Source organism: Hypanus sabinus, chromosome 10 (assembly GCF_030144855.1).
Source record: "Hypanus sabinus isolate sHypSab1 chromosome 10, sHypSab1.hap1, whole genome shotgun sequence".
Taxonomy (NCBI): domain Eukaryota; kingdom Metazoa; phylum Chordata; class Chondrichthyes; order Myliobatiformes; family Dasyatidae; genus Hypanus; species Hypanus sabinus.
In genome coordinates, this window is record NC_082715.1 from 112638941 (window position 1) to 112655115 (window position 16175).

The following is a 16175-nucleotide window of genomic DNA, read 5'->3' on the forward strand; positions in this document are numbered from 1 at the left end:
TGGTTCAGAGACCTGCTGGAGATGTATATTCCAGATTGGGTGGTGGGTCCATTTGGGGTGACTGAATGGTGTTGACACTACTTTGCAAGGATCTTACTGAGCTGCAGGATTATAAAACAGCTCAAGCAAAATTTCTGGATAACTAGTGATATTCAAAATAAGCTTCCACAGCTGTGGGAGAAAGCAAAGTTGTTTTAAATTGGATTTCACACTTCTTATCTAGTTGAATGTGGTTTTAGTCAAGTTCTTCACTGCTATCAAAAGCTTGTAACTATCTTGATGTTGTGAAAAGAGCTGATCTTTGATTATGTTACAATCAGATATTTAAAAACTTGCTAGATATTTTTGATACATTCTTTTGATCTTTTCTTGCTATAGAAGATATTTTTGATACCTTCTCTACAGTTTTGCACATTGATTTGCAACCTCACCCTATCACTGCAATATTTGGTTTACCAATGATTGATCAGATTGGCGGATGATTGCATTTGCTACTTTAATGGCTAGAAGAAATATTTTATTGAATCAGAAAGAGATGAATCCTCCAACTATTTCACAATGGTTTTTCCAAACTGTATCCTGTTTAAACTTAGAAAAAATTAGAAGTGGTACCTTCGGTTAAACTTGAAGAAACTTGGAGGCCATTTATCCAATCCTTTCATAGAATGTAATTTGACCTTTTCCGATTCCTTTGTATTAATTATTAATTTGAGTAGAGGAGCAGAGTTGATGACACTAATGATTTTATCCAATATAATAGAATAGCCCAGCTTTGTTTAGTTTTATTTCTGTTTAGTTTACTTTGTTTTTGATTTTTTCAATTTGGGGTTTTTTTCCCCCCATTTTTTATTTCCTTTTATCTTGTCTATATTAAGAGTTTGGGAGGTCAATTATATTGGTGTTACCTACGGTCTCTACTCACATGTATTGCCAACAATGGAATCCCACTCCTTTTGTACTATTATGACCACTATGTATTTGTTCAGAAAGATTCAATAAAAAGATTGAAAAGAAAAGAAAAAACTTGCTAGTTTGCATCAGTCACAATGGTCTCACTAAATACCTTAAGTAATAATATTAAGTGTTTTGTCATTGCTGGTTGGAAAAATATGTATTTTATGAATTAAGTATCCTATTCAGAGCTTTGAAATAGTTTGTTTTCATATACACCTGTAACTGTATTTAACATGTAATAGTATCTATTGTCTATTAAAACATAAATATTGATTATATTAGAATAATTAGAACAGTTGACCAAAAAGAACTTTAGCAACTAAAGGACACTATGGAGGGCAGGAGCCACAGAGATTGAAAACCAATGTATTAAAGCATATTCATGAAAAACATCAGGTTTAAAATGTAAACATTTAATTTTCTGATTACTTTCAGCTGCCTTTGTTTCTGAATTTTTGTTTCTCATGTTAACAAGCATGGTGGTTAAAAAGCCCAATTTGAGTCCAGGTCTTTAACTGTTTTTGATTTGTTTGTTAAACTGCTTCCCATCTTTAATCAGTCAAAATCCTTGCAAATGTGGAAGAAATCAAAGTTGTGACATGTGTCATTCCTAAAATGATTGTCTTGCTTGCAAGTTTTTCTATGAGTTGAAAATGGTGTTGGAATGTGCAGTATTTGCTGTTGTCTTTGGGTGTTCGAGATTCCATACTAGCCCATTGTGGTCAGCTGCAGAGTTCAGTTCCCTATTTTCTATCATAGTCACATCACCCTATGCTGCTAACTTTAGTCTGGAGCATAACTTCCACAAGCTCTTTCCCACCAACCACCTCTCAACCTACCACACACAACTTCAGACGTGTCACTTAATCTGTTTCCCAGACGTAAACACGCCATGATATGAAGTGTTGGGCCGAAATGCTGGGTTACCTATTATAAATAGCATGAAATGCCAGGCATTTTGTCACCTAAGCAGATTGGAAAAATTTTGCGCCATGGGCCATTTTTATAGGATCTGTGCTAAAAATCTGAAAATACATTTACCATAAGATTCCTGTGTTTCAGTAATTTAAAGCAGACTGCTGAAAAACAGTCCCCAGCTCAGCTTTTAGGAATTTCAACCTCTGCAGCAACTTTGTTAAGCTAGTAGTGTAATGTTCCTCATTCTTGACTAATATCCAGGTGCTGACCGACTGTGTGATGCAGCTTAGGCAACTTGATACAGAGTCTGACAATGAAGATCGTGGATGGGACAAAGAAGTGGATGGTGATGTGGCTAACGGTGAACTGCCAGGTGAAACTAGTGCAATCGCTCCAGATCTCTTGGCAAACAGTGGTTTGTTTGCCTTATTTCTGATAAAGGAAGGGAGATGGGAAGATAAGTACTTCTGCAAAAATGTCCCATTAACACAGAATTTGAAAGGTTATGTGTACTTGGGTCTTGGGTTCACTCATTATTTGCTAATGTACCAGAACACAGTTTGTGTTTATATAGCACCTCTAATGTAGTAAAGGATTTCCAAGCTTCTCATGGTGGGGAAAAAAAACTCAGGCCACATCACAATCTTTTAGGGAACTGAACTTTCACTCAAAGAGTGTGAATTTAGATTTGGAATTGTTGGCTGGGAGTGGAGAAGGGACTTTCCAAAGAACAAGGGTGAGGAAATTGGAAATGTGGGCTGTCAAGTTGGTGCAAGTTAAGGAGATTGGAGAGGGAGCTAAAGTGGCAGTAAAGCTTTGGAGGTATTTTCACACCAGGGTAAGTGTGTTAAATCATGACATTACTGAGGCCACTGAAGGTCAGTGTGAATACGAGTCAGAGATAAATAGGGTTTGGTATGTAAAGATGAGAAGCACGGTCACTAAGCTTGACCTCACTGTGGGAGATGAATTAGGCAAATTTTCCACGAGTTCAGTCACTGTGTTGGAAGCCCAGTGGAATGGGTTGACAGTTGTTGCTCAGAGTGCTGTTTCCATGGTCTGACGTGATGACATAATTATATCAAGTTTTTACCGCACTTTGTATTCTGTGTTTGGGGGACAATAAAGGAGTTACAGTTTCCCTTAAACTTAAAACACCACTGCAATTTTATTTATGAAAACCTACAATCTCACAGATGTTCTCAGGTAATTGAAGCATGACTTCTGCAGCAATACACATGATCTTGTTAATGTACCTGATTACTTGCTGCACCTGCAGAAGTCTTTTGGAAGTCATGCACTAGGCCCTTCCCAAATTCCCAGATCCTTCTGCATCTTGGAGCTCTACGTTGCTTAACATTTAGATAAGTTTCTTCTGCCAAAATAGACACTTGCACATTTCCCACGTTAAAGTCTTTCTGTTAATCTTCATCCGTTTGTAGCCTATAAGTACTCTTCACAACTCCACAGATTTAGCAACAATACCTTTAGTGCCTTCACTTATGATTCATGTGACATACTTCCTGTTTCATCTTGACGATCTGAAACAAAACCATATGTACTTGCTGTGTTTCCTGTTAGTCAGCCAGTCTTCCATCTGCACTAATACTTTCCTGTGAAATAGCCAGACAAGTTACTATGAAGCGCAGGAGTGTAGAATAGACTGATGATCAAAGCATGTTTGGAAATATTCCTCACACCTCAGAAAATGCACTCAGTGGCCACTTTATTAGGTACAGGAGTGGAAGCCAGCATGGTCTTCTGTTGTAGTCCATCCACTTACTTCAAGGTTCGATTTGTTGTGTGTTCAAAGCTGTGTATCTGTCTCCACTGTTATAATGGATGGTTATTTGAGATGCTGTTGCCTTCCTGTCAGCCTGAAACAGTCTGACCATTCTCCTCTGACCTTTCTCATTTTTGCCCACCAAACTGCCACTCACTAGATTATTTTTTTGTTTCTGTTTTTTGCACCATTCTCTGTAAACTCTAGAGACAGTTGTGTGTGAAATTCCCAGGAGATCAGCAGTTTTTGAGATGCTCAAACCACCCCATCTGGCACCAAAAAATATTCCACAGTTAGTCACTTAAACATGTTTCTTCCCCATTCTGTTGTTTGGTCTGAACAACAAATGAACATCTTGACCATGTCTGCATATTTTTATGCATTGAGTTGCTGCCACATGATTAGATATCGATGTTAATGAACAGGTGTACCTAATAAAGTGGCCACTCAGTGTAGAACAGTAAAGCACAGGACAGACCCTTCAGCATACAATGTGGTATTGATTGTCTAGAAAATTACAGAGTATGTGAGCTGAGGCTTTCAATCCTGATAAACATCAGGTTCTTCAGGAATATGTAGTATTGATGTGACACGGACACTGCTGTGGATTGAACAACCACGTTTATTCAACACACTTCCACTTTACTTACCTACGTCCTGACATCATACGCACTCTGACGCTACAAATACTCACACAATACATTACCTCCCCTTTCTCAAGATGTTTTTTTTACAACACTGAATTCCCAAAACAATGCCTCTAGGTTTGCCTTTCTTACATTGCAACAACCATGACATAAACTAAAAAAAATCTTAACTCCTTATACTGTATTCTACATTGTATCTTGCAATACTAACGACAGTATATTTTCTTTTACTAACATAGACCAATAAACCTTTTATTTCACACCTTGGAACATGTTCCATCAGCAGTGAGTGCTGAGGTTGAGAACTTCAAGTTCAAGATGACCAGTTGTCTGTCCTGGTCCAACCATGTAGATGCCACGACCATGGAAGCTCACCAACATGTCTATCTCCCAAAGAGACTGAAGAAATTTGACACAATCCTGTCCATTCTTAGCAATTTTAATCGATGTATCTCAGAAAGCATTATATCCTGATGTATCTTGGCTTAGTGTGGTGACTGTAGAGTGTAGACACAGCTAGCATATCATGGCTTCCGATACTTCTCACTATCTTAGTAAAGCAGCCAACATGATCAGACCTCACACACCCTGGAGATCCTCTCTTCCCTACTCTCCCATTGCACCGAAGATATAGAAGCCTAAAAGCCTGTGCCATCAGACAAGGATGGCTCCTACCTGGACTGATTTACAAGAAGAGGTTGTGTAGACTAGGACTTTATTCACTGGAATGTAGGAGATTGAAGGGTGACCTTGTAGAGATGTGTAAGATCGAAGATCTTGTGGGGACATAGACAGAGTAAAAGCACAGATGCCAAAAACAAGAGGGCTTAGGTTTAAGATCAAAAGCAAGAGATTTAAAAGGGGCAATATTGGCAGCAGCTTCATGCAAAGGACATTTGGAGTGAGATGCCACAATCGGAGGTTCGGGTGGGTGTATTAGCAACGGTTAAAAGCCATTTAGATCCGTACCTGGATAGAAAAGATTTGGAGAACTTTGGGCCAAATGCTGGCAGATGGGACTAGCTCACTGGACAGCACTGTTGGCATGGACAAGTTAGAGGCTGCTTCAGTGTTGTAAACCAGTGGCTCCTAATTAATCTAATCTCTTCCTTACACATTGACCATATCCCTCCTTTGGGAATAGCATCTAATTTTTAACCCTTCATTCTTCCCTCCACTCCCCTAATAAACCAAGCATCTTGAAATAACTTTAGATTTAATAGAAATAACTGAGGCTATTTTCTCACAGTAAGCTGTGGTGAAATCAGGCTGATGTACACAGATTATAATATTTTAGGTTTTGCTTTCTCTTAGATAAAAACAAGAAGACAAAGATGAAGATACAACAAATGATGGACGTTTCAAGGGTGAGTTGAAGGGAAAGCAACTGTGTTTGATCGCCGCTATTGATGTACAGGAGTGTCATTGACTCTTGCTTTGTGCTCATCAGGTAAAAACCACACTGAAGATCATTGAAGAGGAAAAAGAGCATTTCCAGGCCAAGCTGACAGATGAAATAAAAGCCAGACATGAACTGGAAGGTAGGATGTGTTTTTATTTGGTGTGACTAGGTGGAGCTTTAATTGTGTAACCAAAATCAATTAGTTGATAAATTTGACACAACATTTTCTTCGTTAATGGGAGAAAGGCTGACTTTAGCTCCTCCATTAACTTAACAGAGTGGAGGTTGACTTTCTCTTCCTGTTTCACCTGTCCTGTTTGTAGATGCAGAGCTGCTTGGAGAGAGATTTCTTCACCACTTTATTGTTTGTTGGGTTATCTTGCCATTTTCCTCAACTACTTCTGTAACTCGAGCTTCATGATGATGAGGGAGTTTGAAAACTTGAAGAAAACTGCTAGATATACTACAGCTATGTATACCTGTTTTTTGTCAGGTATATTCTGGCAATTTACTTTCATTTATTTCTTGCGCAGAACAAATTAAACAACTTGAACACAACTTTGCAGCCACCGAGACTGAGAAATCAAGGCTCGAGAATGAATTTAAAACAATGCAACAGAAGTTGGAAATCCTGACTGAGCTGTACCACCAGAAGGAGATGGCTCTGCAGAAGTATGTCAGCAGTGTATCTGAGACCTGAGTACAGATGGTGGTGGTGGGGGGTGGGAGGAAAGTAGATGGGATCATTTTCATATCACATCACAGAGGTGTTTGATATACTATGATGAATGAACAGTATAGTGGAAGGGAAGTTTAGTTCCAGTGTTGAGGAATGGGATTAAAGAATTTTCCATACTGAAGAATGCCCTCTTTCATGTAAATCCCCACCTCTTACCTAAACTCCCACTGTGCCTCTAGTGATTTGATTGGTGAGGTAAGATTTCCTTATTGTGCTTCTCAACAAAGGGCAGGGGTGCCTTTTTGCTATATAATGTTGATGCACGTGACCAACTCCTGACAGCAGTGAAAAGGAGTTGAGTTCTGAAGGAAAATAGAAGCCAAAACTCCTGGCAAGTTGGTATATTATCTCAATGATTCCGAAGACCTTAAGATATAGGAGCAAAATTAGGCTAATTGGCCCATCAAGTCTGCTCTGCCATTTCATTATGGTTGATCCAATTTTTTTCTCAGCCCCAATCTCCTGCTTTCTCCCTGTATCCCTTCATGCCCTGACCAATTAAGAATCTATCAATCTCTGCCTTAAATATACATAAAGACTTGGCCTTCACAGCGCCTGTAGCAAATGAATCCACAGATTCACCACTCTCTGGCTAAAGAAATTCCTCCTCATCCCTGTTCTAAAAGGATGCCCCTCTATTCTGAGGCTGGGTCTTAGCCTCTCCCACCATAAGGGAGCATTCTCTCCATGTTCACTCTATGAATAAAGGTCTCTCACCGTTCCATGCAGAACTGTAACTTTTCACCTGAGATTTATTGAGCATTAGCTAGTTCTTTCAGTGTGATAAGGCTCATTGTAATTGCCCTGGCTGAGGGCAAATTTAGTACAGGTTGAGAAATGAATGTGGGGTTGCTCTTGACATTGACCTCAATGCAGCAGCATAGTGTTACTCTTTGTAAGAAGCTGGCTAATTCCTCTTAGCTCCATCGTCAGTTGGAACAACCTTACTGTTTTCTCAGAAAGGACGTGTTGTCAGTGGAGAGAGTTCATGAGGATAATTCTGGAAATGAAGGGGTTAATATGTGAGGAGTATTTTGCAGTTTTGCGCCTGTACTCTCACTGGAATCGTGGGGATCACATTGAAAGCTATCAAATGTTGAAATGACTAGGTAGGTGGATGTGGAGAGGGTGTTTCCTATGGTGGAGGTGTCCAGAACTAGAGGGTACAGCCTTAAAATTGAGGGGTGACTCCTTTAGAACAGAGGTAAGGAGGCATTTTTTTAGCCGGAGATTGGTGAATCTGTGGAATGCTCTGGCGCAGGCTGTGGTGGAGGCCAAGCTTGTGTGCATATTGAAGACAGAAGTTGATCGATTCCTGATCGGTCAGGGCATAAAAGAATATGGCGAGGAGGCAGATGTATGGGGTTGAGTGGGATCTGGGATCAGCCATGATGGAATGGCAGAGCAGACTCGATGGAAGAATGGCCTATTTCTGCTCCTATGCCTTATGGTCTTAATGGCTTTGTATGGACGGTGCAAAGAATACCATATTGTGCTTCCTCTAGCTGAGGACGTAGGAACTCACTGGGGGGTTACTGCCAGTGTCATTCCTGATTAGAATGGGAGATGATACCAGTATTTACAGCATTTGTTGTCTTAACATTTGTATCAGTTACTTGTTTTCTGTTTGACTTGTTACTGGGGGCACCTGGTGATTTTCATTAAGTGTTTCTTCCTCTTTTCCTTTTATAGGAAGCTGTCTCAAGAAGAGTGCCAGCGTCAGGAAAAGGAGCTGAAGCTCTCTGTGGCTGATGAGAAGGCACTTCAGGCACTAGAGGAGGTGAAAATGTACAAGTGAGTGGCTCTGTCACTTTAGTTCATTCATGCTGAGAGTGCATTATATAGACATGAATTAATTTACATGACTGCTTCTTATTTGTGGGGCAATTGCAAAATGAAATTTTTATTAAAGTGTGATTATAGTCAGTGTTGTAACTTGCTAACTTCTCCAAAAATCAGTGTGATAATATCTAAATATCATTGTGTCTTTGGGATATTGATGGGTTTTATTCTGGCTGTAAGACAGTGATATGTGGAATGCAGGGATCTGTACTGAACCTCTTATGTTTATGATGTATAAAAATAGATGGATAGGTGGGTTAGTAAGTTTGCAGATAATACAGATGAGTCTTCTCCAACCAGAAGCCCTGGATGAACCAAGAGGTTTGCAATCTGCTGAGGGCTAGATCAGTGACATTTAGGATTGGCAATTTAGGAAAGTGCAGAATGTCCAGGTATGACCTCCGGAAAGCCATCTTGCATGCAAATTGGGAATTCCAGATTAAATTTGAATCACAGAAGGATGATTGAATGTCCTCACGTCCTAGAAAGCAAAACCAAGCAACAAAAATGGCAACGAGATTTCACTCAATGCTTTTTTATATTCGCTTTATATCAAGCATGTAAACACCTTCACAAACACCCACAGCCCCCAGTGAGGCTGATGTGAGAGCATCCTTTAGGAGGGTGAATCCATGGAAGGCACGTTCTATATAAAGCAAGCATAAAAGGCACTGAACTGGTCTGTAAGTGAAATCTCGTTGCCATTTATGTTGCTTCTAGGAAGTGGTGGCATTCAAGCATCCTTCTGTGATTAAAATTTAATTTGGAATTCCCAATTTGCATGTGAGATGATCGCACACGGTTGATTATTAAAAAGCTGTGCTAATCAATTGGCTGGAGTATTTACGGACATCTTCAACCTCTCACATTGGTAGTCTGAGGTACCCATCTGCTTGAACCAGGCATTAATCATACCGGTACCCATGAAGAACGCAGAAACCTTTCTTGATGACTATCGTCCAGCAGCACTTGAATCCACCATGAGAGGTTGATCATCAAGCATACCAGCTCCTGCCTACAGATAACCTTGATCTGCTCTAATGTGCCTACCGACACAACAGATTAAAAGCAGATGCCATTTCATTGGCTCTTCTCTCTGCTCTGGAACATTAGGACAACGAAGGTGAATACACCTGGACTTTATTGACTGTAGGTCAGCATTCAATACTCATCGCCACCAAGCTCATTACAAAGCTCCAAGACTGGGCCTTAGTACCTCCTTGTGGAACTGAATTCTCAATTTTATAGACCCCAGTTAGTACGGCTTGGCAAAAGCATCTCCACACTCAGCACAGTTACATCGCAGGCTTTGTGCTTATTCCTCTGCCTGCTCTGATCGCTGCATGCTTGTGGTTATGTGCAGTTCCAATGCCATTGTTATTGGCCGAATTAAAGGTAGTGATGAATGGAAGGGAGATCAAAAATCTGGTTGAATGGTGCCTCAACAACAAGATTTCACTCAGCAAAAAGCTGATTATTGATTGCAGGAGGAAGCCATAGGTCCATGAGCCAGTCCTCATTAGGGCAACAGAAGTGAATCATTAATATCATCAGAGGATCTGTACTGGATTCAGCATGTAAATGCCATCTCAAAGAAGGCACGACAGCACCTCCACTTTGTTAGAAGTTGGTGTGGATTTGGTATGTCATGAAAAACTTGGACAATTTTCTATAGACGCACATTGGAAAGTATCTTATCTGGTTGCATCACAGCCTGGTATGGAAACACCAATGCCCAGGAACAAAAAAAAGGCTACAGAATGGTAGAGTGTGGTATTCACTGGCAAAGGCCCTCCCCACAATTGAGTACATTTACATGGAGCACTGCTACACAAAAGGACCATCCAGGCCATTTCTCTACTACCATTGGGTAGGAGGTACAGAAGCCTTTAGTCACAAACCATCAGGTTCAGGAATTATTACTCTACCATTCTCAGGCTCCTAAACCAGTGTGCATAACTTCGCTGACTCTGGACTGATTCTGTGACCTGCAGCCGCTTTCAAGGATTCTTTCCAACTCGCGTTCTCAGTTTTATTTATATTTGAACAGTTTGTCGTCTTTTGCACATTGGTTGTTTGTCAGTCTTAGTTTATGTATAGTTTTTGTAAAGTTTTATTGTATTTTTTCCTTGTAAATGCCTGCAAGACACTGAATCTCCTGGTAGTGTATAGTTTCATGTGTGTACTTTGATAAACTTATTTTGCAATTTAAAGATGGGTGGCATTGTGGATACTGTTGGCCAAGAAATGACAGATTGAGTTTAATCTGGGCAAGTATGAGGTGTTAAGCCTTGGGAGGTTAAATGTAATGGGGAAGGTATATAGTTAATGATGGGACCCTAACAAAATTAATATATAGAGGCATCTTTTGTAACAAGTCTTTTCGAAGCACCCTGAAAGTGTTCACACATTGGAGGGTGATAAGGCTTATGGCATGCATGCCATCATTGGTCAAGATATTGGGTTTAGGAGTCAGGAAGTTACATTGCAGCTTTATAAAACTCTTGCTAAAGCTGCATTGAATTCTGGCTGCCACTTTTCATAAGGACGTGAGGCTTTGGAGAAGGTTCAGAAAACGCTGACTAGATTAGAGGCCATGGTGCAGTAAGAAGAGGACGGACAAAACTAGGGTTATTTTCTCTGAAGTTTGTTGACTATAAGAGGCATAGATAGAGTAGGCAGCCGGTATCTCTTTCCCAGAGCTCACGTGTCTTAACAGCAGAGGATATGCATTTAAGGCGAGGGAGGGAAGTTTGAAGGAGATGTCTCGGGCAAGTTTTTTCACAGAGTGGTGTCTGCCTGGAATGCATTGCAAGGGCTGGTGGTGGGGCAGTTACAATAAAGGTGTTTAAGAGGCTCTTAGTCACATAAATATGGGAATGGAAGGATGATGGACTATGTACAAGTAGAAGGGATTAGTGAAATTGGATGTCGTTAGCTTAATTAGCGTGCCACAACATTGAATGCCTGTTCCTGTGCTATGCTGCTCTGTCTCAGTGCGAATTGAGGTGTGACATTGCAGAACTCATAGTGGCTGCTCCAATCTTCGACAACCAAGTCTGGCCTATTTTTTAAAATCATGTCCAACAGATTACACTTTCAGCAGTGCAGCCATTATGTCATTGTGGGTTACATGCTCATAGAGTCATAGAACACCAGAGCACAGAAGTGGGGCCTTCAGCCCATTTAGTCTGTGTTGAATCATTAATCTAGTCCCATCGACCTGCACCTGGACCATAGCCTCCATACCCTTCTCATTCAAGCACCTATTCGAATTTCTCTTAAACGTTGAAATGACTCTGCATCCATCACTTATGCTGGCAGCTCATTCCACACTCTCACCATCCTCTGAGGGAAGAAGTTTCTCCTCATGTTTCCCTTAAACATCTTATCTTTCACCTTTAGTCCTTGACCACTAGTTCTAGTCTCACCCAACCTCAATGGAAAAAGCCTGCTTGCATTTATCCATTCTAAACATCTCATAGTTTAGTATACCTCTATCAAAACTCTCTTCAATCTTCTACGCTCCAGGGAATAAAGTCCTAACCTAATCAATCTTTCCCCAAAACTCAGGTCCTCCTGTCCCTGCAACATCCTTGTAAATTTTCTCTGTACTCTCAACCTTCTTTACATCCTTCCTTTAGGTAGTGACCAAAACTGCACACAATACTCCAAATTAGTCCTCACCAACATCTTGTACAATCCCAACATAACATCCCAACTCCTGTACTTAATACATTGATTTATGAAGGCCAGTGATACCAGAAGTTTTCTTTGTGCTGAAATCTTTGGTGTGGATCTTGGGGCCCACCACCTGAGAGAGAAGGAACTGCCGTGCACAAGATGGTTTGCTTGTACTTTGTGATGTTTATACTGTTGGTGTGCACTTTGTTTTGGTGCAGCTTTTTTTGCAGCCCTTGTAGACCTTTGTCGTCGGAATATCTAACCCAAGTGTTTTAAAACCACAGCACACAGGCTTGGTCTCACAGTTTGTTCCTCTGTTGACTCCTTGCCCTTTAGTTTCTTTGAATAAATCAAGTTCACACATGCAGTCCAATCTGCAAAAATATTTTTTAATTGAACTCAACTTTCACTCAGTTTTTAAATTAAAGTTATTTTATGGGGGAACCACTTGTCTTTATTTGCAGCATGGTTATATAAAATATGATCCAAAAGAATCTTCTGTGAATTATCTTTGTTGTAAAACTGTTGACTTATTTTGTTTTCCTGTGTACTGACCTTACTTATTCTCTTTTAAACTTGCTAGACAAAGAATCCAGGAGGTGGAAGAAGAGCTGCAGAAAAGTGAGAGATCGTTCAAGAGTCAGGTGGGTGGGCAGGGTGATGTGTTGGAGCTTTGAAGTGTTTTACAATAGTTGGTGCTACTGGATGAATAGCATTCACAACAAAAGTGACAGGCAATTGTGGTTTCCTTCCAGAACAACTCCCAATCTCTGGTACTCCCTGTTAACGTTGCTGAGAACCCTGCATCAACATCCTTAGGGTCACTGTGTGACTGGCTAAAACTGAGCCAGCTGTGACTGGGAAATGTAAAAGTCTTTATTCACACAGCAGCCTCCAGGAGAGAGAGAGTCCTGGAAAATCCAAGAGAATCTCACTCTCCTGACACAATGTTTTATACTTCTTTGACACAAAGATAACAATAAACGATTAACTGCAGTTTCAATTGCTGCAATCATCTACTTTAACATTTGGAATATAGTCGGTAAAATTTACAGAATTACATATTTACAATGACAGCATATTCCAATAATAAGAACACCTTTGAATATTTAATACCAGGGTCTGCACCAGAAGCCAAGCATCCAAAATATGTCTTTTTAGTTGCAGTGTCTCGGCAAGAATATACAATGAACTAGAAGATTAAGTGACCCTCTGAGATGTTGATGCCCTTCAGGACCATTAACCCCTCAATGAGAACGAGTGCATGTTCTCTTGACACCGCAGTGTTTGTGGTTGTAGATTTCAGCTGTAGTAGTTGCAAGTGAGAATACTTGATGATTCCTTTGGGAGCTGCACACAAAACATCACCCCTCTCTGGTGCATCAAACAGTGTTTGTGAAGCACAACACCAGTTAAGACAAAGCATCCTGCTAGATTGACACTCAGTGCACCATTCTAAAATATTCACTCCCTTCAGTGTACCCAGCCCAAAATGCACTGCTGTTACCAGTCTAGGACATCTGGCATCTCTGATACTTGTGTTCCTTTCTACCAGCAACTCAGTGCATTAGAACACCACCTACTGGTTTTGCTCCAAGTTACTTACTATCGTGACTTAAAAATACGTTGTGTGTTTATTTTTGGTAGATCTGAACCCTGAAATTATGTATGAGTACTGTGGGAGCATTTCTGCCAGAACTCTAGAGCTCAAGAAGGTGTTCAACATTGCCACCTCAAGGACAGTCAAGAATAGAAAATAAACTTTTATTTTGCCAGTGGCATGCGCATCCTGAAAATCATTTATGGCTTTTGTTGAGGATCCTGTAGAAGTGCGATCAGTTAAACTGTAGGTAGTTTTTTTTATTTTTGCAATTGATAGTTTATTGGCAGTGATTAGCCAAGTTGGATTTTGTTTTTTATTTGAAGTCGTGATTTTTTTGTAAGTCGCAATTTTTCACTTTGACAATTAAACTGTTTCTCATATAACAGTGAAACCGAATGCACCCAACCACATCTGACAATTACTTACATGAGTAAGACAGAAGGGATAAAATATACTCACAGTGAGTAGGACGAGAAAACTGGAGAGTGGCAAATGTTATTCCTTTGTCAAAGAAAGGCAGCATGGATAATCCTGGGCATTATAGTTTACTTTTTTGTCACCAAACAGTTGATACTAGAGCGTACAATCATCACAGTGATACTTGTTTCTGTGCTTCGCGCTCCCTGAAGTACAAATCAAAGTAAATGTAATAAGAATTTAAATTGTAAATCATAATTAGAAAACAGAAAAGGGAAAGTAAGGTAGTGCAAGTCAGGTCCGGATATTTGGAAGGTATGGCCCAGATCCAGGTCAGGATCCGTTCAGCAGTCTTATCACAGTTGGAAAGAAGCTGTTCCCAAATCTGGCCAAATGAATCTTCATGCTCCTGAATCTTCTCCCGGAGGGAAGAGAGACAAAAAGTGTGTTGGTAAAGTGTGTTGAGTGAGTCTTACTTCAGTAGTGGGCAAAATATTGGAGAGGATTCTCAGAGACAGGACTTAGAGAAATTGGAGAAACATGGACTGATTTAAGGATGGTCAGCAGTGCCTTGTGAGGAGCCTGATCGAACTTTTTGAATTAGTGACAAAACAAACTGATGAAGGTGGAGTGGTACATGTGGTGTATATGGATTTTAGTAAGGCATTCGACAAGTTTCCCATGGTAGGCTCATTGAGAAAGTCAGGAGGCATGGGATCCAGGAAAAGCTGGCTGCGTGTATTTGGAATGGGCTTGCCTGCAGAGGCAGAGGGTGGTAGGAGATGGAGTGTATTCTGCCTGGAGGTCAGTTACCAGTGGTGTTGAGCAGGGATCTGTTGTGGAACCTCTGCTCTTTGTGATTTGTCTAAATAATTTGGATAAGGAAATGGAAAGGTGAATTAGTAAGTTTGCAAATGACACAAAAGGTTGATGGTGTTGTAGACAGTATGGAAGGTTGTTGTAGGTTACACAGTGGGACATTGATAAGATGCAGAGCTCGGCTGAAATGTGGCAGATGGAGTTCAGGCTGGAGTGTGTGAAATGATACATTTTGGAAGGTTGAACTTGAGGCAGAGTACAAGATTAATGGCAGGATTCTCGGCCGTGTGAAGGAACAGAGGATCTTGGTATCCACATCCATAGATCAGTGGTTAAGAAGGCATATAGTGCATTGGCTTTCACTAGTCATGGGATTGAGTTCAAAAACTGTGAGGTAATGTTGCAGCTCTATCACTTCTGATTTCCTCATTAAAGGAAAAACGTGGAGGCTTTAGTGAGGGTGCTGAGGAGATTTACCAAGATGCTGCCTGTACTAGAAGACATGGCTTCTGAAAGTAGGCTGAGCAAGCTTGGCTTCTTCTCTTTAGAGCAAAGGACAATGCGCTGACCTGTTAGTGGTATACAAGAGGCGCAGGTCAAGTGGATAGCCTTTTCCATGGCAGAAATAGCTAATACCAGGGTGCATAATTTTAAGATGATTAGAGGAAAGTATAGGGGAGGGGAAGTGATGTCAGAGGGTGGTGGGTGTGTGGAATGCTCTGTCGGGTGGTGGTAGAGCAAATACATTAGGGGCATTTAAGAGACTCTTGGATAGGCAAATAGATGATAGAAAAGTGGAGGGCTTTATAGAAGGGAAGGGTTAGATTGATGGAGTAGGTTAAAACATTGGCACACTTTGGGCTGAAGGTCTGTACTGTGCTGTTATATTCAATGCTCAGTTACTCTGAACCAGTGAGGTAATGAGCACGTTAGAAGCTGTAAACAATAATTAAAAAGAATATTGACCTATGGGATGCCATTAAGAAGAACCTTCATAGGTTTATGGAAGACAAGTGATACTGTTTATTTGAGGAAAAAGCTATTGACTAGGAATGAGGTTCTTATTTTTTTCCTTTAATTAATTTTTACTCCTTTATCAGAGCTGGAGGTACTGAGCTTGGATTTGTTCATCAGGGATCTTTGAGCAGTGGGTACTGATGGGCTGGATGGTTCTTTTGCAGCCTCTCTGTACGCAGCCTACCACCCTAATAAGAGCTCAGAGTACCTAGTGGTGGAGGTGGCTTACTGATTTAGTGTGGTACACTGATAGAAATATATCGGTTAAATATTTTCCCTCTTTTTACACTGAACAAATGGATGCAAGTGATGATTTCTGTTTTAGTTTTTGCCCTTGTTGCATTCTTCAA

At 40.5% G+C, this 16175-nt stretch overlaps 1 protein-coding gene across 5 annotated transcripts in view; it reads left to right on the forward strand.

The window, feature by feature from the left end:
• The window catches only part of mia3 (MIA SH3 domain ER export factor 3), a 111422-nt gene that overhangs the window by 73281 nt on the left and 21966 nt on the right, over positions 1 to 16175 (forward strand). For all 5 annotated transcript variants that reach the window (XM_059982648.1, XM_059982650.1, XM_059982649.1 and 2 more), the window contains 6 exons: positions 2134 to 2245; positions 5617 to 5669; positions 5753 to 5843; positions 6238 to 6376; positions 8136 to 8237; positions 12553 to 12613. In XM_059982648.1, the coding sequence (XP_059838631.1) occupies positions 2134 to 2245; positions 5617 to 5669; positions 5753 to 5843; positions 6238 to 6376; positions 8136 to 8237; positions 12553 to 12613 (558 nt within the window). The remainder of the gene's footprint in view (positions 1 to 2133; positions 2246 to 5616; positions 5670 to 5752; positions 5844 to 6237; positions 6377 to 8135; positions 8238 to 12552; positions 12614 to 16175) is intronic.